General features: G+C 31.8%; 1 protein-coding gene, 1 long non-coding RNA gene and 1 pseudogene across 2 annotated transcripts; all 3 read left to right on the top strand.

Moving 5' to 3' along the window:
- The first annotated feature begins 1060 nt into the window (after positions 1-1060).
- On the top strand, positions 1061-9328 carry LOC115950114 (annotated as a pseudogene).
- Positions 9329-16197: 6869 nt separating this feature from the next.
- Positions 16198-17636, top strand: LOC115993938. The gene is made up of 3 exons (XR_004093100.1): positions 16198-16240; positions 16371-16459; positions 17452-17636. It is a non-coding gene; the product is annotated as an uncharacterized LOC115993938 (long non-coding RNA).
- Positions 17637-20091: 2455 nt separating this feature from the next.
- Positions 20092-20892, top strand: LOC115950115. Its single transcript, XM_031067363.1, has 2 exons — positions 20092-20344; positions 20468-20892. Exons 1-2 carry the CDS (start codon positions 20092-20094, stop codon positions 20890-20892), a joined length of 678 nt encoding a protein of 225 aa, XP_030923223.1.
- Positions 20893-26439: the final 5547 nt, after the last annotated feature.

The following is a 26439-nucleotide window of genomic DNA, read 5'->3' on the forward strand; positions in this document are numbered from 1 at the left end:
TGTTTTATAAAATTACACTTTGTCCCCCTTATAATATTATTAATTCTTTTAAGAGTAACGTTACAAGTCTACAACCAAAAATTTATTTGCAACATTTTTACAAATGATAGAGGTACAATTTAATTCTTACTGATTTGTATTTGGTTCATCACTTATATTATCTTTTTGCTTACTAATAGCTACTCACTATATCAACAATTTGTAAAAAAAAGTTTATAGCTCTAGCATATTCTCATTTTAAAGGCCATAAAAAAAATTTATATATATATTTAAAAGGGTAAGTGTAAGACTATGTGTTTATTAAATTATGAGAAATGCTAACAGATGCCCTCAGGACAATGGTTAACAATTTATTTAAAGAAAGTTTTTATGGGAAAAAAAAAACAATTAATGTTTTGACAACTTTTTTTTTTTTCTATAAAAGTGGTGTCAAAATTTTCATAAAATAAATTATTAATTATTGCCTTAAGGACACTCGTTAGTATAACCCTTAAATTATATATAGAACGCAAGTTTCTATTTGTAAATTAAAAGGTATACAGTTATAACTATAGTGTCACATTTTTTTGAAGAAATTATTCCATACACCTTCCTCAAACACCTTCCTACGCCGTACACCTTTAAAATTTTTTTAGGCTACTTTCAAATAATCACTTCCAGAACTTACAATGAGTCATTTCCAATTTCTTTTTGCCCCTTGGTGGTTCCCCAACCTTCTAACATGCCATTTAAACTTGTTTGCCTTTTTAGTTTATATATACACCCTTCAAATTAGGTTTTCAATTTCAAACTCAGCAGAATTATATTACTAGTGACTTTTCATTTTACTTTAAGGATTATAGAGTCAACTACTTTTCATTTGGTGGGCAAGAAGAAAGTTATTCCATAGTAATTCGCGTTTCAGTTAAAAGTTTTGATCTAGAGTTAAAATTTTCTTGGTAAAGATAAAAGATTTTAATAAAATGTCATGGTTATTCACGATCTTCAATGGTTGCAAAATTAATATACGTAATCCATTGAGACCCTCAATGTACTGTGTTTGAGGCACTGTGCGATAAAGATGGAGGAAGAGGATGTAGTGATTGTAGGGGTAGGGATAGCTAGTTTAGCAACTGCTGTAGCCTTGAAGAGAGTCGGAATTCGAGCTTTGGTGATAGAAAAATCAGAAGGGCTGCGTGCCACTGGTGCAACATTAAGTCTTTACCTTAATGCTTGGTCTGCTATGGATGCCCTTGGTGTCTCTCACAAGCTTATTAATCTTTATGCTCCTTGCAAAAGGTAATGTTAGAATTCTTTCAATCTTTTTCTTTTTACAATGACTATATTTGTCATCCTGAGAAGAGTTTGTGTGAGTTTATGCTCCCAATAACTTTGGTTTTTGTTATTAATTCGTTATATAGTTGTTAATGCTAAAACTTAGATATAATTCCTTAAGTGTTGTGCTTTAGGTTCCTTAACTAAATTCAACCACATAGTTCTTTTCTAATAACAATTAAATTAAACAATGAAGATTGTAGCTCATTGGTCAATGAAACCACTTTATTGAATTTATAATAAGGGAATTTAGGGATAACACCTAATTAAGAAACTATATCTATGTTTTACCTTATTTGTTATTCTTAGAAGATCTTTGAGATCAAATGTTAAAACACATTTAGCTGACATGTGTATGTAGAACAAATTTTGGAACTTTGAACAGTTAGCATTTTCTGCAGCAAGCTAGGTGCATGCATTTCATAAAGTGGAAATCTTGGACAGAAACAATCATACACCACATTGATAATTTGTTGTAACACAGACAAGGTTGTCATAGTAAGTTTGGGTACTTCATCATCAAGATGTAGTTGACTTCTTTGATTTGAGTATCATATAGAGTAGAAATGATAATAGGGTTACTACTAATTTTATTATAAGAGTCTATAAAACTATGTATCAACTTTAAACCCAAAACAAAAAGTAATTAAGAAAATTATTTACGATGCTGCTGATTATTTTGCTAGAACAAAATCTAAGGTCAATCTTAGGTTGAGCAGAGTACGTATAGTGAACTATGTAATCACGAAAATTAGAACAACTAGTCGCTAACCCGTGTGATGCACGGGATAGTTAAATAAAAATAAAAAAGTATTTATTTTGCTTAAAGTTCTATGACTTGACTTAAAAAAAAAAAAAAAAAAAATTGTATCACTTGAAAATGAATGAAAATAAGTAATTTTTTGTTCAATATAATGGTTTAGAAAAATTCTTTTTCTTTTATATCATTGGTTTCACATAATACATCCCGGCATGGGCTATTCTATGGTGACGACTTCACATAATACTCAACTGCAATTAAATCTAATATCTATTACCAATCTAATATATGTTATCTTGATAGTAGATCTACAAATTGCATTATCATATTCTTAAAGCTTGCCACATCATTATTATTATCTATATATAATATAAAAATGAAGTTTTTGACTTTTTGTGAGACTTACGTTAGAATTAAGATTAAAAAATAATTATTTTTTTTTTTAATTAGACCTCACGTTAGAATTTTTTTTTAAAAAAAAAAAAAAAAAAAAAAAAAGGACTCACTTTAGGATTCAAAAAAAAAAAAAAGACTATAGGATTAAGGAAAAAAGAGAGAGAGACTCCTGTTAGGACTCTCTCTTCCCTCCTCAAATTTTCTGCAATTTGGTACTATAAAATCAAAAGAATTAAATCAAATTAAAAAATATAAATAAAAAATGTTGATGTGGAAAAATTGTAGAGAGGTTAACCAAAAGTCAAAGGCTTCGGTTTTATATATATAATATTAACCCGTGCGATGCACGGTATAATTTAATAAAAAAAATATATTTTTTGCTTGAAGAGATAGTGACTTAAAAATGAATGATAATAAGTAATTCAATTTATATATAAAAGTTCATAATATATATATATATATATATATATATATATATATATATATACAAACTTCACCTCACAATACCAATTGAGAATACACTTTGATCATCAAATATAATTATATAAGAATTGCATTTAGAGAGAGATTATGATGACTACACTAAGGACAACATTTTTATAAAGGAATTTATGCTTGGAAGAGCATAATATTTACTTCAATGATGCAATCATTCTTTTGAAAATATGTAAGAGGCTCACCAAAATAGAAAGTGGCACACAAAAATAAACAACAATTTCATATCAAAAGATGCAATACAAGCACACAACAATAACTGCAAGAAATTGATCATGCAAGAATACATATATTTCACTGGACTTCCACTTAAAGTTGAACTTACCACAAATCCTAGTATCAAGATTTTTAGATTCTTGTAAAGTAAGACCAATATCAGTTAACCAAAAAAATATTGTAGGGAATGAAATCATAAATTTAAGAGACATAAGTTATCCTACAATTGTATTATGACTATTTGATAATTTAGTAAGAGCTAAAACAATAATATAGAAAATTAAATAACCTCAATTTTCATCAATCAAATTTTGTCAAAAGCATAAACGGATAACAAACCAAATCTAAGTCCACCACTTCATAAAATGGGAACTAATACACACCAACTTTTCCAACTTCAACACAAAACTATCAAAAGCATAGATTATTTTGTATGAGCAATACACACATAAGTAGTAGTTATTATTCTATAATGTAAATGCTACAAACTAACTAAATAAATTATGAGATATGTAAAAGTAGACCAAAATTTTTTGTTTAGTAGGTTGCTTTATCTCTTGACATAAAGAATATACTTTTATATATATATATATATATATATATATATATAACAATTAGAGTTAACTTGCACAATTGCTGATTTTTTTTTTTTGAGGGAGAACAATGGCTGAACTTATGCTTCAGATATTACTCACACTTCATAAATTAAGATTTGAAAAACTTCCAACAATATCCAAAAAATATAATAATAATAGTTCTTCATATATTAATTCTTTCATATAATACCTTTATAACTCCTGCACAATCAGTGTTCTTCAAAAGAATGAGCCCTCTAAAAAAATAAAGAGAAAAAGAAAGCTTACCTCAAGGAACACTACCAAAATCATTACATTGGAAAGCAAAGGTCGGCAACCGTGGAGAAAATCATGCATTGAAAACCAAAGATTTATTGAATCAAGACCGTGATATTATTGAATCAAAACTTTGTCACAAATTACAAAAAGAGATATGTCCTTAGGATTAATACCATTGCGTCTGACATTGGAAAAAGAGTTAAAATTAGTATCTTTAATTTACTTCTACCTGAGAGTCTTTAATCACATGAACATAACCCGCCAGGCAGCATCTTTCAGAGTTAAGGAAATTGATAACAACTGCAAAATCTCCTTCAACCTCAGTCACATTAGTGTCAATCTTCAGAGCAAAGACAATGGCTCCCTTCAGGGTTTTGAGTTTAGGGTTATAAAATAGAGTCGGGGGTTTCACCGTTTAAGTATGAATTATTTTTGTTATTTAAATAATAAATATATAAGGTATAAAATCTAAAATAAAAAGAAAAAGAAAATAATGGTGACATGGAAAATTGTGAGATCTTTAGAGGTTTCAGTTATATATATATATATATAGATATAGATTATTACATTAATGCTGCAGGTATCCTATGTCTTACCTCTAGAGATTATGAAATAATAGAATGGGTTTGAACTATATTCAAAATAGCAGTTCATGTAGGTCTTAGTTTAAATCTTCATTAATTTGAGAAAAATAAATAAAATTATGCGTTTGATCTCTAAAATTCAGATCAAATTCTTCTATTTTAGTACCTGAAATTTAAGAAGTTCATTTCCATTTATCAAGTTAGTCCTTCTATAGTTTTCTGTATTCTAAATGCCCTTTTGTGCTTGCACACATACTTACATGTGTGTAAATATATATATATATATACACACAAATACTACTTAACCTTTTTTTTTTCTAAATTTAAATTGTGTAACCTTGTTCATATTATAATAGGGCATACATAACAAATGTCGATACTGGAGCAACTCATGAAGTCTCTTTCACCGGAGCTGATAGGTGCAAGACCATTTTGTGATTTTTTTACCAGACCATTTTTACAATAATATATATATATATATATATATATATATATATATATTTTCAAGACCAAGGAAGTTTAGGTATTTGTAATTTATTCAAATGTTTTTTCTACTTTCTGATATATAGAAGTGGAGCAGTACTTAGAGTGGTGCACCGTAAAGCCTTATTGGAAGCTTTGGCAAAGGAATTGCCAATGGATACCATCCGTTTCTCTTCCAAACTCACCTCCATGAGAACCAAAGCACAGAAAGGGTCATCGATTGATCTCATTCAAATGGAAGATGGAACCACTATCAGAGCAAAAGTAACTACCACTAACTTGTCAGTTCAACTTTCAAATACCTAATGCAAATATTACAGTAGTTAGAAACAAAAAAGAAAAAAGAAAAAGTCTAACATAGTACCTAGCACCATGAAAAGGATTATTTTATTTTATTTTATTAGAGACAACAAGAAATATGCTGTGACCTGGTTGAATGAATAGAAATAACTAGTCGTATTAGAGACGACAACCCTCCAAGAACAAATAGAAAAGAAAGGAATTCTGTAAATATTATCAGCTTGCCTCTTATTCCATAACTCTTAGTTTAAATACATCAACCACGACTAACTCAAATAAAAGGATAACCACAATTAAAAAGACAACAACCAACCTAATAGCTAAGTCTATCCAAGATAATAGGATGAGTCTTATCTCCAGGAAGTTTATTGATAACAACAACTAATGACAACATCCTAATTCAAATACGAAACTATCAATTAATTCAAATATGACACTTGAGGCATTTATCTTCAGCTGCTTTGCTTTATCTTCGGCCACTTCTAGAGTCCAACTTCAGTTGCATCACTTGTTCCCTTAGCTTCCACGTGTGTTGCAGACATAGCAAAATATCAGTTGAATTATAAGAGTCTCTTGACTCTTATGTGTATGTTAATTAATGAGATGCATTTTTTATTGCTACCATATATCTATGAATAACTAAGGTGGACTTTATCAAAAAGTTAAGAGATTAAAGTTTCAAAATTTTTTACAATTATTAACGTAGTTGAGATTGGTGCATAATGAAAATAGTATCAATAGTAGTTCTATATAAAAGTGATATTGTTTTAAACACACCTTGCCATTGGATTGTGAAAAATGTTGTGAAATATGTTATGTTCCTATTTCCATAGTTATTAAACAAAATTTTGCATTGAATATGAATATCTTTTGGTCATTGGTTTAATCAATAGATTATTATTGAAAATACATATTATATTAAAACATTAATTCAAATCTAAATTTGATGAATTATATTAATTTATTTCTTCATCGTGTTGCATTTTAAAAATAATCAAAATATAATGTCCCAAAAAAATTTGGTAAGCCAAAAATATGTATATTTGATTGATTGTGTGGATATAAATTTTCGGGTTTATTTGTATGTAACATAGTAATATTTCTAATTCTATATACATATAAGTGCCCATTGGCTGTTTGTTCTTTCCTTTTTGTCTCAATTGATTTTTTTTTTTAATTAACAAAATTAGTTTTTTTCATAAAAATAATAAACTAATTTTTGTCTTTTTATTAATATATAAATATATATATATATATATTTATATAAAAGTAAATAAGCTACTGAAAACTAAAAGGTTTCAAACAGAAACATAATATATAAAATTTTTAACTTGAAAAATTCTCAGAAAGTTGAAAGTTGTATTATATTAATACGTGTTAGTATAAACTTATTTAGTTGATCTTACAGAATATTTTATAAATGGTTAATTATTACTTCACATCAAACAATGTACACTCTTTTATACCATAGTGTGCGCACGGTTGGATTTGAAGTAATCATTCATTCCTCTTTACAAATACAAGTAATTCTTGGTTTCTAGTATTTTAGTAAAACTATTTATCTATCCCATATTAGCATATTCTCTGAGTTGTTATACTTTCTCATTACCTTTACTTTTTTCCAATTTGGAAATCAATCAAAGGCTTTGATAGGGTGTGACGGGGTACACTCAGTGGTGGCAGCAAGTTGTTTAGGACTCACTGTGCCTATCAATTCAGGCAGATGGGCAGTGCGTGGGTTGGCTAGGTTTCCTCAAGGTCATGAGTTAAACCATGACTTCCAACAATTTGTAACTGCTGGTGCCAAAAGGGCTGGCTTTGTTCCTCTCAATGATAAAGAGCTTTATTGGTTTCTCACAGGCAAAGCTACTTGGATAGGTATGCCTTTCTTAAAGCTATATATGATTTCTATATTAAAAGATAAGCAAAAATTCAAAACTGACTCTCTAACTTTCAGTATTTTTCATTTCAGCCCTCTAACTTTCAATTTTGTCATTTCAGTCCTCTAATTTTCAATTGTTATCAATTCGGTACTCCATTAGACCTTAGTTACTTGCTGTCGTTAAGTGAGCCAAAACGACGTCTTTTTTTTTTCTTTTTCTTTTTTTTTTTTAATTTCGGAATTAAAAGAAAACAAAAAAAAATTGTTATTAAAATTTTAAAAAAAAAAAAAAACATTTAGGTGATGGAGACTGAGATGAAACGAAATATTGAAATCGAGACCAAGATATTCCCATTACCTGAAATCAAAAACAAAGAAATATTGAAAGAGACCGAGATGAAACCGAGTTGCAGAGATTGAAACCGAGACCGAGATATTGAGATTGAGACAGAGATGAAGGTGATGGAGTTCTGTAACTGAAGGGTGTTGCAAGAGGGAGCTTTGGAGACTCATTAGTGTCCGATTCCATTGCCATGGATGGAGCGGGCACAAGAGCTTCAAGCAAAGAGTAGAAGCCATTGCCTTCAGTTTCAGGTGCCATAGCTTCAATATAAGGTGGAGGAGAAGCATATTCTGGAGAAAGAGTTGTCTGATCCATATTCAGGAGCCAAGGGCTCTTCTTCCCCTAAATGTTTTTTTATTTTTTTAATAATAGTTTTTTAATTTTCTTTTCATTCCGAAAATTTAAAATAAAAAAAAAAATAAAAAAATAAAAAAAATAAAAACCGACATCGTTTTGGCTCACTTAACAGTAGCAGGTAACTGAACTCTAACAGAGTATTGAATTAACAATAATTGAAAGTTAGAAAACTGAAATGACAAAACTGAAAGTTAAAAGACTAAAATGAAAAATGCTGAAAGTTAGAGAGTTAGTTTTAGATTTTTGCATAAAAGATAAGTTGGGAGAAACTGGTTGATAAACCAGTTACACATGTTGCGCTAATCTAAAATGAATTTTAAACTAATAAATCTTGCACTTCTCGGATAAATTAATAATTAAATGAAATTTTTTTTTCAAGACAATGAACTTTATAATCATGTATGAATTTTGATTTTAGAGTGATTTAACTTGTACACCAATTTTAATTTACTGGTGAATGTAATATCCATGTGTTACATCTATTTATTATAAAATAAAGTCAATAATGGTGCTTTTAGGTGTTAACACTGACAGCTTACATTATATTGTGATGTCTATACAATTGTTTGATAGTAAGCTGAAGCATTCCATAGCATCAATTTAATTTCAAGCTTAACACCACACTCAAGTTCGTAACTAAAATCTTTTATGTAATGAGTAAGTGTAATTTCTGTATTTCTCATCTAAAAATGTACAGATGAGGCATTTATATATAAGCTTAAAGACCTAGACAATGAGTTTGGGGCCTTGGGCCCATAATACATTCTTACTTGTTCTAACATTTTGCATTGTAGGTAAAGACATGGCAAGGGACCCGAAAGTGATCAAAAAGAAGTGATTGATAAGTTTGCCCAAGACTTGCCTCAATTGTACACAGTGATAGTGCAGCACTCTGACCTTTCCACTATAACATGGGCTCCACTATTGCATAGATTTCCATGGGATATCATATTTGGAAATGTAAGCAAGGGCAATATTATAGTGGCAGGAGATGCCATGCACCCTATGACTCCTGATCTAGGCCAAAATGAATGTGCAGCATTGGAAGATGCTGTTGTTTTGGGCCAGCAATTTGGGGAATTGATTGCTCAAAGATCAAGGCTTGTGCCATTAGAGGTGGCCCAAGCTTTAACAAAATATGCTCAGAAAAGGAGGTGGCGCGCAGCTGGGTTAATTGTTACCTCATATTTGTCAGGGTGGGTGCAATTAGGTGGGTCTGGATGGTTCATGAAATTTTTAAGGGATGTGTTGTACTCTAGGCTTCTTCAAAATAAGGCATTGGATGTTATACATTATGATTGTGGGAAGCTGCCTTGTGTTGTGTCTCCTCATGCGGTGAACTGAAAAACCAAGTTTTTCTTGGTGAGATAATTAAGCCTTTACATGAGTTTTGTACTCTATTTAGCCTTGCTAGATTGATTTACTCTATTAGACTAATTAAGTGTGCGTTTGGAATGCACGTTTTCCATGCGTTCTTGCGTTTGCTGAAAAACAATGGGTCTCATCACTGTTTACAGGACTCGCAAGTATTTTTTTTTTTTTAAAAAAAACTTTAAAACTGAGTCTCACGGCACTATTCATGCATTTAAATACTAAGATGAATAAGCTGAAAATAGAGTAAGCCTATTCTAATACTAAGCTGCCTTATTGTCACAACAAATTAAGGTGGATGCTGTAAGACAAAATTCAGAGTGCAGCGGAAACAAAATAACATAGACATACCTTCAGCCATAGTTGTTTAAATGTTTAGAGAAAAAGAAGACTCACTATATGATAATAGTGTTTATAAAAGGTGTCTTCTAGTCTATGACCTTTACTTTACATATATCCTTTTAATTGAGACAGGCTATATACATAGGCTAGACTAGGGACCCTTTTAAATGAAGATTTCCATAACTCTCCTTCCATCAAGGAGCTTAAAAGTTGTAACTTCATGGTATTTATTAACCAAATGGGTTACACCATTTGAGAGTTACCAAAGGATGTTACATCTAACATGTAACTTTCACAAATAGGAAACTTAAGACATGAAATAAGAAACTTAAGACATGAGTTTCATCTTCACTCAAATGTGGGCCACATAAAATTCTCTTTAAGGAGATATAATCCTACAGTTGTCTCTGTCATTTTGTAGTGAATTTTTCCATCTAGGTGTTCATTGTTTTGGCTTAATTTTTCTGGGTTTATGTCATCATGCAATGTTATGATGTTATTTTGTGGTGAAAATGGTGTGTTGTTGCTATGTTAAGTATGTTTCATGGATGTTTAGGCAAAATTAAAAAAAAAAACCTTTGTATACACTTAGTGTTATGTGAAAAATATAGCTATATGATATGGTGTGTTGGCAGTTGGCACTATGTAGGATTGTTTGCAATGATGTTGAACTGTGTGAGGTGTGCGATTTTTGATTTTGGTATAACATCAAAGAATGGGTATATGATCAAAGAATGTGGGATTTTTGATTTGGGTATAACATCAAAGAATGTGCTCAATGATTTCTTTCTTGTGTTCTTTCAATTTATTATTTTAGATGCAATAAATTTTTTGCTATTCTTGATCAATGAAAAGTTCTGTCATTTGTATTAGGATTTTTTTGCTATTTTTGCTAGGTATAACATCTGAATGGACAGAATGTATTTGTATTGGAATGTATTGGGAATTTTCTATTTGTAGGAATTTGTTGTGTGGTTTTCTTGTAATAGAAGTTCTTGTGGTCTCCGTAATTTGTGTAGGGAAGTTTACATTTTTGTTGTCTCTGTATTTTGTTATGTTGCACAAAACCATAAACAGAAGCACACAAAAAGGATTTCTTGAGGTCATTTTAATGAGATTAAGCTACATGTCAAATTAAGTATTTATGTATAATCATGTACTATTGTTATAATTCTAAGTGTTTTAAGTTTTGATATAAATGTTAGTTTGGGAATTTTTTGTGTGAAGGGAAGTATATATATATTTTTTCTAATTTTATGGAGTTACGTAGGGACACAAAGTTACGTAGAGACCTAACATATTTCACGGGTATCATGAACAGGGATATAGAAATTGACTCACAATTTTTGGGAACGTCTCAAAATACTCCTGTGTCAGTTTCTGATTCTCCACCTCCACCTCTACCTCAAGTTGAAAATGTCTCTTCTACAAAAGGAAAACGGTGCTCTAACTCTAATGTAGGGGAAGATAAACTCCTAGTGGCAGCATGGCTCAATACTAGTGTTGATGCCATAAACAGTAATGAATAAACACAAAATACCTTTCGTCAAAAATTTTAGTTATGCTTCATGCAGTACAATACATCCGGTACCACACGTATTGTTATCTCCTTGCTAAGTCGTTGGGGAGCGATTAGTGAAAAGACAAATAAGTTTGCTAGGTATACGGCTTAAATTAACGCACATCATCAAAGTGGTATAACCGAAGAAGATAAGGTATAAATTATATTGCAATAGTGTCAATAATTTGAAGATATTAATCATGTTATATTTCTTTTAATTTTTTTTTTCGATTACCAATGCGAATGCTTTGTATTTAGAGAAGCACAAGAAACCCTTTTTTCTTGACCATTGTTGACTCATGTTAAAGGACCAACCAAAGTTTGCCAATCCTAACAATGCTAAATCAAGATCATCCATGCCTCCAACTTCGGAGTCAATATCTATTGGCGAAGGGGATTGTGGGTCCAAACTTGGTGACACTTCCAATTTTGAAAGACCTATTGGTAGGTAGGCCGAAAAGGCCATCCGAAAGAACAAAGCCACCGGAAAAGATGTAGGGAAATATTTGACCAAGAAATTGAAATTGATTGAGGATGTAACTCGGTTGGAAGAGGAAAAAATGTTTATTGAGAGGGAAAAACTGCGATTGAGAAGGAAAGCAGGGAAGAAAAACTTAAGATTGAGAAGAAAAGAATCATGATTGAGAAAAAAAAATTTGAGATGATAGAAAGGTTAGAGGCGGAGAGAATCATGATGATAGATACAAGTGGCTTGACCGGAGCACAAAAAGCTTTTTATGAACAACTCCAAGAGGAAATCTTGGCAAGAAAAAGTTCACGTAATTAATGGGTTTGATTGTATTTTGGATGTAGTTTAGGCTTTTATGTATTTTGTAGTGGCTTATGTAGGCCTTTATGTATTTTGGTAATAACTTATGTATATTGTAGTGGCTTATGTCACTTGACTTTAATCTTAAACTAGATGTATGTGTTTGTGTTGTGACTGGAAGTGCAATCTAACAAAGACTTTGAAGTGCAATCTTTTTTATCTTTTTTTAAGTTCCATTCGGTCTTGTGATAGGCATTGATATAATTCTTTGATCTAATGAAACTATTATTTGAGCCATTATGAGTGTTACAGCCACTATAAGTGTCTATTATATATCTTGCTGTTACAGCCACTATGAGTATCTTTGATCCAATTATTTCTATTCATTGAACATTCCTAGTATCATATTCTTGGTTTTGAGATGACAAGTCTTAGAATAAATATATGAACAATGAGCATTCATAGTATTTCCAAGTTGTTTTTTTTTAGATGTATGTGTTTGTGTTGTGACTTGTGCGTGAATTGGTTATATTCATTTTGTTATGGCTTATGTCACTTGACTTTAATCTTGCATCTATAGTAATAATTGCTTTCCAATTGTCTTGAAGGTTGCATCCATGAATCACTATTTGTTTCACAAGTTCCTTCTTGATGACTCAGATAAAGATGTGATAATCGAAGAACTTGTTATGGAAACATCACAACCTAAACGTCGTCGTTCTATCCGACGTAATCATTTGGTAGGCCATGAGAGGTTTTTTCTTGATTATTTTGCTCCCATATCAATATATCCACCTGCTTTATTTTGTAGGAGGTTTCGAATGAAATGTTCTCTTTTTCTTCGTATTCAATCTAAGGTAGAAGCTCATGACTCTTACTTTGTCCAAAAAAGAAATCACTACAAGAAAACTAAGCAATTGCGGCGGGTGCAAAAACCGCCGCTATATGTTGCCTATTGTGGTGCTTTTTTGGCCTGCCGCTGTACATGAGATCTATTGCGGCGTTCCATATGCCCGCCGCAATAGCTCTAGTATTTTGCAGCATACTACAGCGGTGGGCTGATGACTCGCCGCAATAGACCTGTTTTAGCGGCACTCAACTTAGATATAGCAACGGGTCAATGAACCGCCACAATAGCTCAAGTATTTTGCGGCAGACTATAGCGGCGGGCGAATGACCCGCCGCAATAGACCTATTTTAGCGGCATTAATCTTAGATATAGCGGTTGTACTCCTTTTTGCGGCGGGTAGGACCGCTGCAATAGACATTTAAATTTCCCTCTATTTTTTCGTCTTCCCATTTAAAGATCAAATTGTAAATTACACCCGATTGGTATGAAAATTGGCATGCATGTTAAGAACACATAGAAAGTGTGATCCAACGGTTGGATTTTCAAAATTTAAATTCAACAATAAGTTATTGGTTGGTGTAACATTTTTTAGAGTTACATCAAGTGTAACTAGAACCAAACGATATATTTTTTAATTCGATGTGAATTTTGACAAATGTACCGTTAGATTACATTATCTTTATATATTTTTCATGCATACAAAATTTCAAGGTGATCAAAGATTAATAGTTATGTCATCAATCAATTGTTTAAATTCAAGTTTTTGTAATTTAAAATAACGCATAAAAGATGAGTTTAAAGATCAAATGGTGAATTACACCCGATTGGCATTAAAATTGGCATGCGTGTTAAAAACAAATAGAAAATATGATCCAATGGTTGGATTTTCAAAATATGAATTCAAAAATAAGTTATTGGTTGGTGTAACATTTTTTAGAGTTACATCAAGTGTAACTTGAACCCAACGCTATATTTCTTAATTCGATGTAAATTTTGACAAATCTACTATTAGATTACATTATCTTCATATATTTTTCAAGCATACAAAATTTCAATGTGATCAAAAATTAATAGTCATGTCAACAATCAATTGTTTAAATTCAAGTTTTTGTAATTTAAAATAACGCATAAAAGATGAGTTTAAAGATCAAATGGTAAATTACACCCGATTGGCATGAAAATTGACATGCATGTTAATAGCAAATAGAAAATGTGATCCAACGGTTGGATTTTCAAAATATGAATTCAACAATAAGTTATTGGTTCGTGTGACATTTTTTAGAGTTACATCAAGTGTAACTTGAATCCAACCCTATATTTCTTAATTTGATGTGAATTTTGACAAATCTACTGTTGGATTACATTATCTTCATATATTTTTCATGCTTAAAAAATTTCACGGTGATCAAAGACTAATAGCTATGTCATCAATCAATTGTTTTAATTCAAGTTTTCATAGTTTAAAATAAGGCATAAAAGATGAGTTTAAAGATCAAAGGGTAAATTACATCCAATTGGCAAGAGAATTGACATGCATGTTAAGAGCAAATAGAAGATGTGATCCAACGATTGGATATTTAAAATATGAATTCAACAATAAGTTATTGGTTCGTGTGACATTTTTTAGAGTTACATCAAGTGTAACTTGAACCCAACCCTATATTTCTTAATTTGATGTGAATTTTGACAAATCTATCGTTGGATTACATTATCTTCATATATTTTTCATTCTTAAAAAATTTCACGGTGATCAAAGATTAATAGTCATGTCATCAATTAATTGTTTTAATTCAAGTTTTCGTAGTTTAAAATAAGGCATAAAAGATAAGTTTAAAGATCAAAGGGTAAATTACATCCAATTGGCAAGAAAATTGACATGCATGTTAAGAGCAAATAGAAAATGTGATCCAACGGTTGGATTTTCAAAATATGAATTCAAAAATAAGTTATTAGTTGGTGTAAAATTTTTTAGAGTTACATCAAGTGAAACTTGAACCCAATCCTATATTTCTTAATTCAATGTGAATTTTGACAAATCTTCCATTAGATTACATTATCTTCAATGTGAATTTCTAAGGTTTTTTTTTTTTTTTTTTTTTTTTTTTTTTTTTTTTTTTTTTTTTTTTTACGTGAGTCTTTCTTTTTACTTTTCTTTGTATTGAAACTTAAAGTGAGTCCTTTTTTTATACATTAAAAAAATCTAATGTGAGGTCTAAAAAAAAGAAAAATTTATAATTATTTTTTGAATACAATACCCAGCCAGCAGCCACCTCAAAACATTTCAACCCAAGCATTTCAGTCAAAAAAAAAAAAAAAAAAAAACCATCTGGACCAAAAAAACCCAAACAAAAAAACCTTCACCGATGAGCTCCGTTGAGCCAACCGTCGCCGATGAAGTTCAACAGTGACGCTTCGGCAAGCTAAATCATCGCCGTTAAGCTTCATCGGCGAGCTAACGCTCAACGGCAACGCTTCAACGTCGCGATCGGTGAGCTGAAGAGTCGCGAATGCGACGCTTCGCTTGCCGACCGTGACGCTGAATCATCGCCATTGAGCTTCATCGGTGAGCTGACGCTCAACGGCGACGCTTCAGCATCGCGAACACGACGCTTAGCTCGCCGGTTCGCGACGCTTCGCTCACCGATCGCGACGCTGAAGCGTTGTTGTTGAGCTTCATCAACGAGCTGAAGCTAAACGACGACGCTTCAGCGTCGCGATCGCAACGCTCAGCTCACCATTGAGCTTCATCGGCGAGCTGAAGCTCAACGGTGACGTCGATCGTGACGCTCAGCTTGCCGTTGAGCTTCGTCGGCGAGCTGAAGCTCAACGACGACACTTCAGCATCGCGTACGCGACACTCAGCTCGCCGATCGCGACGCTGAAGCGTTGCTGTTGGTTTGTTGAATTGATTTTTTAGCTTGTTCGTGCTGGTTCAGATTTCCTGGTTTCGTTTAGTTTTGATTATTATTATTTTTTTTTTTTTGGATTTGAATTTTAGGGTATTGGAAAAAGATTACTGGAGGAGTATCCAGATTTATGCCACGCTTTTTTGAATTTGTTGTAAGTATTCTATTCTATTCTATTCCTAACTTTCTTTCTTAATTCTTGTTTGTTTTAGGCATTTTTATTTTTAAATATGTTTAGGTAAATGTAATATATTTGATTGAGTTTTTATTTTTACGGTTTCTGTTCAATGTGTTTCTTTTTTTCTTTTCTTTTTTTTGATAAACTGTTAAATGTATTGTTGATATGTATAATTTTCATAATTGGAGAACACCACTTTTGGATGGTGTACTTAGTTATTTGCCTTGTCCAACTGAAGTCAGTAGCTATGCTCTTGGCCAAAGTAAGAATGAAGAGAAGGTATTGGGTTGATGAAAATAAATTTTTGTTCTGAATCTTCTGTACTTTCATCTCTTATCTAAAAAATATTTTGTACAATCATCTGTTTTATAACCTGACTGGGGAATTGATATATTTTATTCTCGTAAAGGTCACATTGTCTGGAACTCCAGATGGGCCTCTTGTGGTGTTAGCTTTTAAATTGGAGGAAGGGTGCTTTGGTCAGTTGACATATCTGAGGTATGCCTGTCTAAGAGGTATATTTTCATTTTCTTGATAGTCCAACTATCTTATTATTTTATTCATGTAGTGGCAATGTTAGTACTCAGACATGTAGATGAGCCATTATACTAACTTGGTTTTTTATTGTATTTTAAATGAAGAATCTATGAATGTGTCATTCGGAAGGGTGATTTTATACATAACATAAATACAAGAAAGAAGGCTAAGGTCAGTTCAAGATGTGTAATTTATTAGCTTGTTTATTTCCGGTTGAAGTTTCGCTTATGGGCTTGAGATCTTTTGTTTTGAGTTATCCTGTTAATTAATCCATTTAGCATCTTTTAGTGTCATTTGAAAGAAGATAATATGCAAATGTCAACAAATTTTTGTTTCTCAAAACTTATCCTTCTATAATGTGTTCCTGCCTGAAAATATTGCAATTTGTAACCTTCTATGGTACACCATATAAAAATAATTTTTGGAAAAACTTGAATCACATTGAGTGGTGAATATGATGCTCCTCCTCCCCTTGTAAGAGGAAGGTGGAAGGTTAGGTCATGGTTCAGAACCCATCAGTTTCATGTGTAACTTACCAATCAAAAATGAATTTTCAAATTGGACATCAATTTTGGGACATCCCTGTTGGAACATCTTAAAATTGGAAAAGGGACTAACATTTTGACAGAGGAAGTGTATGGGATAGACTGGTTTTGCATATGTTATGATCGTTTCAATATGTACTGCAAGGTGACCAAGCTTCTATTTTTATCTGATTGCAATGCTTGTTATTATGGTTCAATATGGTAAGACATGTTGTATGTGTGTTATGCACTTGTGCTTTTATGAATGATATAATCTGGACAATTACATCCATTAAATTTTGAAAAATAGTTATATTTTGTTAATGAATTTTCCGGCATGCCCATTTTATCATGCTATCAGCGCTTTGATACTAATTGAATTTCTAAATTAAATTTAATAGTTAAGGATATATTATCTTCCTGGTACAGATTCCTCGCTTGGTTTGGATGCATTCTGATGAGATGGAGGTTAGTTTTGCTTTGACATTCATCTTAGTAATTAATTCTAATGATATGATTGGGATTTTTTTATACATGAAATCAAATTTTGCGAACCAACTATCTCTACAATGTCTTCTACTTGTCCCCATGCTGTGGCTTAGGTGGTAAAGGGGTAGGGGTGAAGTTGGGGTAGGTTGCACTCTAATCTTTTAGAACAAAATAATATTTGTGTTAAATTAATAGATTGGGGTTTCAAGTCATATGTTTTCTATCCAAACTAATTTACTCTTTTTCTTCTTCCTTCTTGGCTTTTTGTTGTTGATTTTCTTTTTTATATCTATAGGATATTCAAGAGGCACATGCTGGGCAAATAGTTGTTGTATTTGGTGTGGATTGTGCATCAGGTCCCACTTATACCTTTGCACTTGTGTACACAATAATTTATGTTTCTGTGTTGTTTTCCATAATTGTCTGAATAGAATGGGGGTCGAAGTGAGAAGTGAGGAGCTAGTGCAAGTTGAAGTTTCTAAAAGTGAGAGGAAAATATCAAAATGGACATTCAAGCCCATGACCTCTAAGTAAAATGACATTCCCTATAGTTTGCAACTGAGATGTCTAGGGTTCGAGTCTCCCTTCCCCGACTTGAAATGTATGAAAATAATAATGGTTTTCAAAATGGGTATAATTACTTAGACTGCTAATATTTGAGATGAGGGCATGAGGCTTTGAAACCTGATGATTATGACTTTTTTTTTTTCTAGTTGCTTTTTTCTTTTTCTTTTATGATTTTTCTCAACTTATGCATTTTTTGTGTGATTAGGATATACATTTACTGATGGGTTAGTTAAATCCACAATGACTTCTATGAATGTCCCTAAACCAATGATGTCTTTAGCCGTTCAACCAGTTTCAAAAGATTCAGGAGGACAAGTGAGTGGTTTGTTTAAGTGTGCCTATATGTGTGCATGTTGTATTTGTTAGTGTCCAATGTTACATGACAATCTTCTTGTTTTCTTTTTTGATAGTTTTCAAAGGCTTTGAATCATTTTCAGAGAGAGGATCCTACTTTGTGTAAGTATAAGTTTTCATGTAGATTGTTAGATTTGGTTCTCCATTGGGAAAAACTAGACTTTGTTTAAGTTACTTATAACCATGACTTGGTGCAGAAACCTTAGCTATTACTTAGTCCTAAAATTTTTTCTTTGCTTGATTAGTAATGTGGGACTATATGTCTTTCAAGATGAATATCTTAGGACTTTATATATTTACACTATACTAGTTGGAAAATAGTATTGGCAAGTTTGTCTGCTTTGCAATTTGTTTTCTTTTGCGTAAAAGAAATTAACAGTTTTTATGTATCAAAATTTTTAAATCACAGTTGTGTGTTGCCTAAGTGCTTAAGGACATTTCAAAAGTTTTAGATTATTACTGTCTTCTGTGATATTTTGCATTTAATTTCATAATTAGATATCAAGGTAAGATTATGTAGACCTGTCTTGGCTTCTGTCTTTCATCATAATTGTTGGCCTTTCTCCCTGAGTACACCACCGTTGTACTTAGTTTTGTTTTTTTTAATAAAATTTTTGTATAAAAAAAAGAAAAGAAAAATTGTTGGCCAACTTATGCTTGAATTATATGGAACTCAAAGCACCTTGTTATTTAAGGATGCTTTCTACGTGACTAAAGGTTGAGGGTAAACTTACAAGTTTGACATGGATATGCTACAGATTACACAAGGGATTTCCCTTTTGTTAAAATGAATTTTATTTCATAATCTTTAAAAACAATATAAGATATGTTGTTTTGAGAACATTTTAGAATTTTATTTCACACTTTAGAATTTTGATTATAGTATTAGATTAATTTCAGCGATTGTTTTATTCAAATGAACACATCTTTTTTTTGTTAATTTTAAGATGGTGGTTATAGACAATGTTATGTATTTGATAATATATTTCTATGTTAATATTACATTAGTTTCAAGACATTTGTGGTTTTAATTAATTACATTTGTGGTATTGTGTTAGTAGAGCTAAAACTATTACAGGTCCTTTGTAATAGGTTTGTGAACCATTTATTTACTAGCAAACAGCAGTTTTAAAACCCATTGAAAAAAAAAAAAAAACCTATAGCGGCGGTCAAAGACCGCCGCTAAAGGTTCACATTTTACGTTTTAAATAAATACCTATAGCGGCGCTTATCGCCTGCCGCTAAAGGTTGAAACATATAGCGGCGAGCATGCACTCGTCGCTAAAAGTACATATAGCTGTTTTGATCGATTGTCTATAGTGGCGCTCTTTGCCCACCGCTAAAAGTCAATCCCACAAATTCTAAAGACGTATTGTGGCAGTTTTATGCCCGCCGCAATAAACCTTCACCCGCCGCTAAAAGGTACATCTATAGCGGTGCTTTTTGCGACCGCCACAATCTACCTATAATGGCACTGCAGCACCGACGGGACGGCCCGCTGCAATAGCACCCACCGCTATAGGTCGAATGTACCTTTAGCGGTGGTTTTTGGGGCTTTAGCGGCGGTTCTGGACCGCCGCAATAGCCGTTTTTCTTGTAGTGAATAGTGTCAAAAAACTTGGTTTATCTTCATTACAAAAGATAATTGCTGCACTTAGAATGCTTACGTATGGAGTATCAGGTGATTTGATAGATAAATATGTGCAGATTGAAGAAACTATTGCATTAGAAAGTTTGAAAAAATTTGTTACTGCAGTAATTGATGTTTTCTCTGAGGAATACTTGAGAAAGCTAAACAATGAAGACATTGCTAGACTGTTATCTCACGGCGAACACCGAGGTTTTCCAGATATGTTAGGTTCAATTGATTGCATGCATTGGAAGTGGAAAAATTGTCCATCTGCATGGAAAGGTCAATATTGTGGTCATATTCATGAGCTTACTATTATTTTGGAGGCAGTAGCATCATATGATCTTTGGATATGACATGCATTTTTGGGGTTACCTGAGTCAAATAATGACATTAATGTGTTAGAACGATCTCATGTATTTAATGAACTTGCTGAAGGACGTGCTCCTACAGTACATTACTTAATCAATAGTCATGACTACACAATGAGATATTACCTTGCTGATGGCATATATCTAAAGTGGGCAACATTTGTAAAAATAATCCCAGCTCCACAAGGACAGAGGTATAAATTATTTGCAGCAGCCCAAGAGGCGTGTAAGAAGGATGTTGAGCGTGCATTTGGAGTGCTTCAAGCACGTTTCGCAACTGTCCATGGACCTGCACAATTTTTCCATCTTGAAACATTCCAAAAGATCATAAAAGCGTGCATAATTCTCCACAACATGATTGTTGAAGATGAGTGGGAAGATGAGCGGGATGATAATGAAGTGGTAGACTTGGATTATGAACAAAATGATGGAGTGGATAATCCTCCTCTGCAAGTTTAACATGAACAAAGTGATGAATTTTTGTCATACATTAAGAGGCATGGACGCATTAGAGACCGAGAAATTCATTTTCAACTCTAGCCGGACCTTATTGAACATTTATGGCAATTGCAAGGTGAGTTGTAGGAACTTTCTTTTTTGTATGTTGAGAAGCATGAGTTATAGGAACTTGTGCAAGTGTGTGAGTTTTATTGTAATTTGGTTTGAGTTATGTATGTGAGTAAATCTATGGACTACATTGTTTCTGCTATATATGTGTTCTATTTTATATGTTTTCTTATAAAATTCCTCCATTTCATAGTTCACATTGTTCCAAGATTACTTCCGGATAATTGAGACGATAATAGGCTATCATGATAATTGAGAAATTGTTTTAGTAAAAAAAAAAAGTGTATAAGTATAATTTGGGGTTAAAAAAATCACTTGTTAACACTAGACGATTATTTGCTATCATGTGGTAACGGCGGTGGCGGTGGAATAGTCGGTGGCGGCGGAATAGCCGGTGGCGGCAACGACAGCAGTGGCGGTAAAAGAGTGGGTGGCAGTGGCGGCGGCGGTGGCAGTGGCGGTTGTAGGTGGTTGTAATTGTTATTTATTGTAGTGGATATATTATTTTATTATGTTAAAAACTAAAATAAATCAACTGTTGCAGCATGTATGTAGGTAAAATAGATAAAGTAACTTTTGGTGGAGTTAAAAAGTTAAATTTTTAGCTCCACTGCTGTGGATGCTCTTAAAAATGAATATATTAGATCCCAAAGCATTAGATAGAAATTAAAGCAAATAAATAAATAAATACTTATTTAACTAACTCATGTGAGATTGCACTTAAAAAGAGATAGATACCATAGATTACAACAAAACACTCAACCTTGACTCTAGAAATTTGGATCCAACTTTCAGTATGCTGAATAGACTTAGAGCACCAGCATCAGTGTGCTAAATGCTAAGCCTGTTTGGTAGAGGAGTTTGAGTAATGTTGTTTGAGTATTTTTGATATACATGTGGATGAAAAAAGTGTATGAAAATGTGTGTAATGTTGTTTAAAATGTAAAATTATGTGTTAAAACACACCTACCAAACATGGCCTAATTTTTAACATATATCACGCCAAACATTAGAAAAACACTTTTATGAGATGTGTTAAATGCTAAATAAATTTGATATTGGCTACGGTGAGATTCTAAGCATTAACATCAAATGTTCTAAAAATATGTCATTTTAACATATTAAAAATGCTACTTTTATATTTAAGGTCTGTTTGGATATCACTTATTTTACTGAAATTGAAAACTTATTGCTGAAAGTACTGTAGATAAAGGTAAAAGTTAGTTGAAACAGTATAACTGACCTATAAATAATATCAAAAAATGAGACCCATAAATAATAGCAAAAATAATATATTCACGTTCTATTTATTTATTCGTTTTTCTCCCTTTGTCTGTCTTCCTCGTCTATTTTTCACTCTCTCTAATATTAACCCCTCTCTTCTCTTCGTTCATTCACACTCTAAAGTCTAAACTCACCACCACCAAAATATAAATAATAATTAAATAAATAAACAGAACACCAACACCATCAACACCTTAAACCCACCACCCCAAATCACAATCCAAAACAAATCACAATTCTCATTAAAGAAAGAAAAAAAAACATCACAATCACTTGGTTTGAAACCCACTACCATCGGAATTAAAAAAAAAAAAAAAAAAAAAAAAAAAAAAAAACAACAAAAACAAAAACAAAAACAAAAACAAAAACAAAATAGACATAATACCAACACCACCTCAAACCCACAACCCACCACCACGAAAGCCAACTCTATCAGCCACAATCACATGCAATCCAAACCAGAAAAAAACCAGCCAAACTCTATACAAAAATAAAAAACCAACCAAACTCTATCACATGCGATCTCCACCAGTCAATCTCAAAGGTGAGGCCAATCTTAACGGTGAGGGCTGATCTCCACTGAGACGGCTGATTAGCGAGGATAGAGAAAGATGCATAAGAGAGGCGATGAGAGTGAGGAATAAGAGAGACCGTAAGGAAGTGAAGAAGAAGAGAGACCATATAAGGAAGAAAAGAGAGGAGAGTTACTGACAGAGAAATAGGCAAGAAAGGATAGATAATCAAAGAGAGGAGAGAGAAACTGAATTAAAAAGTATTTTTATTTTTTTAGAATTTGGAACCGTACCATTCCAAATTTGGAATGGTACTGTTCATATGTTAGCATTTATTTTTTGGAACCGTATTGTTCATATGTTAGAATTTGGAACTGTACCGTTTCAAATTTGGCTAACTTATTTTTTGCCAATTTATTTTACTATTTAACTTACTTTTGCTACTATTTATGGGTCTCACTGCACTTTTTGATACTATTCATGAATCCCACTGTACTATTTCAACTAATATTTACCTTTATTTATCGTACTTTCCGCAAAAAGTTTCCAATTTTAGCAAAATAAGCGGATTCTAAACAGACTTTAACATGAGAGGCTTTTTCACGTTTGGTATGCCAAATGCCAAAAATCTCCTAATGCCAATGCTTTAATAATAGGAATGAGTTTTTACCCATAATTTGAAAAGGGTTTGACTTACCTCTAATACTTTTTTAACTAGAATCTCCTTTTGTTTTAATGAGAAACTGTCACATTACCCACTAACTAAATAAAAGGTGGAAATTAAAACCCACTTCCACTTGCAATTGTGTATTTAAAACAAAATGACACTTTTAGTTAAAAAAGTACTAGAGGTAAGCCAAACCCATTTAAAAACTATGTAGCACAATGTCATTCTTTTGAAACTATTTAGTAAAATGCTCCTGAATTGAAACTCGATTTTAACAAAATCGAATTATGTGTGAAACTCAATATCCACCTCTAACTTGATTTTGTTAAAATCATGTTCCAAAAATAATGGTATTTTGCTAAATAATTAAAAAACAGTGATATTTTGCTACATAATTTTCAAATTAGGGCTAAATACCCATTTTGACCATAAATATTTGGTTTTTTAATTCAAAATTTTCTCTCTCTTCAGAACTATTGGCAACTTGAAATTAATTAATAATTATTGAAACATTTTCTCTCCTCTATCTCTTTACTGAACTTTGGGAACAAAAAAAAAAGAAAGCATAAAAAAAATAAAAAAAGAATAAAATAATTAAGAGTATTTAAATAAAATGGAAAAAGAATAGAATATGTGATATTGTATTATAAAGTGGTGTATTAAAATAAATAAAGTAGCATTTTAATGTGTCAAATAAACAATATAAATATATATATATATATATATATATATAGATATATTTATAGAGCATCTCCAATAGATTAGCTAAAGTCATTTTTTGGAAAACAAATTCAAAAAATCAGCTCCAACAGATTTTTAAAAGAAAATTTTTTTCTTGAAGCTGCTACAATAGTTCCCTTGATCTAGAGAACACTGTAGCAACTCTAAATCATTATTTTATTTTTAAAAAAAATTCTTTCTCTTTCCTCCTTTCTTCTTTGTTCATCTCTCTCTCTCTCTAATGCTTCTTTATCTCAATGGTTGAAAAATACAAAATATCACAATCAAAACAAAACACACAATCAAAATATTCGAATCATGAAAATGTTCTTTTTCATAAGCCTACTGAAATGAGAGAGAGAGAGAGAGAGAGCCATTTGGGCCGTATAGTGGTGGAGAGGAGGACAAGTGGCTATGGAGGCAGAGAAAATCGACGATGAGGCTTTGACCAATGTGAAGGATCTCCATGGGTCTTTCATCTTTGTTCTCCACCGATTCTCTATCTCTCTGGTTGAATGAATGGTTTTGAAACCTGTACCGTTCAATGAACTGTAAAATGAAAAGGTTTAAGGTTTTTGAGATCAAACTAAAGTCAGATTGAGGTTTAATCGTGATGACGTCATAATTAATTTAATAATAATTTAAAATATAAGTAAATATATTATAGTAATAAAAATAGACTAAAATAATCAAAATAAATATAAAAACCATCTTTCAAATGTATTTTTTACATCACAACTTTCATTATAATGTTTCAAAAAACAAGATAATATTAACAATCGTTAATAATAACAATAATATTATTAATAAACTAGTAGTTTATATTATACTATTATCAATGTAAGATTTATATTATTATAGGCTAAACAAATATTTACAATATTGTAAGCATTTATTTAATAAAAAATGCCAATCTTAAATACATAATATAATTTTCTCAAAAAAATCATAATATAAAAGCAATAAATGAATTTAATATACCAATAGGTGGGTTTGCAATATTAGGAAGTAATGTTAATGCAACAAAAAGTTTCACAATTTCTGTTACAACTTGTTTTATTACGTAGCGAATTATGTGTGACGAAGAAAAAATTGTGGGTTTATAGGGTTCACATTTTCACCACTCATAACTCTTCATACGAGACAAGTTTTGAAAAAATATATGAAATTTTGTATGGCACCAGCGTTACTACCAATAAATAATAAAAAATAATAATAAAAGAAAACTGAATCACATCATTCAAAGTCACGTTAATACCAATAAATAAAGTAATCACATGAAAAAAAAAAATTTAATTACAAATCATTGAAGGGTGGAGACATGGCCACATGTCCAACTTTTCACATGGGAAAAGGATGTAGTGTCTACCAATGTACGTGCCACAGTGTTAGACAAGACAACTCATTGAAAATTTAAAAGGCTTGAAACTTGTCCTATTTTAGTAGTTTTGGGTACTAATAGTATTTCCATCAAAGGGGTGTAAAATTTTTAGTATATACCATTTCAAAACTCAAAATTTTATTTTTTGACAACTCATTTTATAATACACTCAATATCAAAAATTTTATATTTTTTACCATTTCATTTAAATAATATAAACTACTCATTAAAAAAATAAGGGATAATTACACGTAACCTACCTATGGTTTGGGCGAAAATCACTTTACTTACCCGTGGTTTGAAAAGTATCACTTAACCCACCTGTGGTGTGTTTTCGTCACTCTCCGTAACCCACCTCGGTCTCTGCCATTACAAAAACACATTTTAACTCCAAAACAGAACATAACGCGAATCAAAACATCCAAAACTCAAACACTTTTTGAGAGAGAGACCCGAGGTGCGATCAGCTTGTTCTTCATGGTTTGGAGCGTCTTAAGAGGGAGAAAACACTTGTTTTGCATCATCGAAGCTAGGCAAGGTATGTGTGACTGCTGTTCATTTGCATTTGGGTTCTTGATGTCATTTTTTTATCGTGTCCCACCCACGTAGTTAGGTTTTGCTGTTCCTCTGCACATTAAAATTTTTTTTGGATGTTAAATGTGCATTTTGTTATTTATATGTAGAATCGCTTAGGATGTAGCTAATGTACTGCTATGGTTGTTTACATAATGCATATACCTGAAAGAATCAAGTTTATTTGTCAATGATTGCACTTGTTTGTAAACTATGTGTAATACCCGGAAAAAAAAAAAAAAAGGATTTAAAAGGAAGGGTATTTAAGTAAATTTGTTTATGGGGTCAATTGTTATAATTAA

This window comes from Quercus lobata, chromosome 6 (assembly GCF_001633185.2).
Source record: "Quercus lobata isolate SW786 chromosome 6, ValleyOak3.0 Primary Assembly, whole genome shotgun sequence".
NCBI classification, from domain to species: domain Eukaryota; kingdom Viridiplantae; phylum Streptophyta; class Magnoliopsida; order Fagales; family Fagaceae; genus Quercus; species Quercus lobata.

Bases quoted from the DNA above. Each gene is read 5' to 3' on its own strand.
- LOC115950115 (XM_031067363.1), top strand. From the start codon at position 20,092: ATGCTTACGTATGGAGTATCAGGTGATTTGATAGATAAATATGTGCAG. The intron at 20,345-20,467 runs GTCAATATTGTG...TTAATGTGTTAG, and splicing joins TTGTCCATCTGCATGGAAAG to AACGATCTCATGTATTTAAT.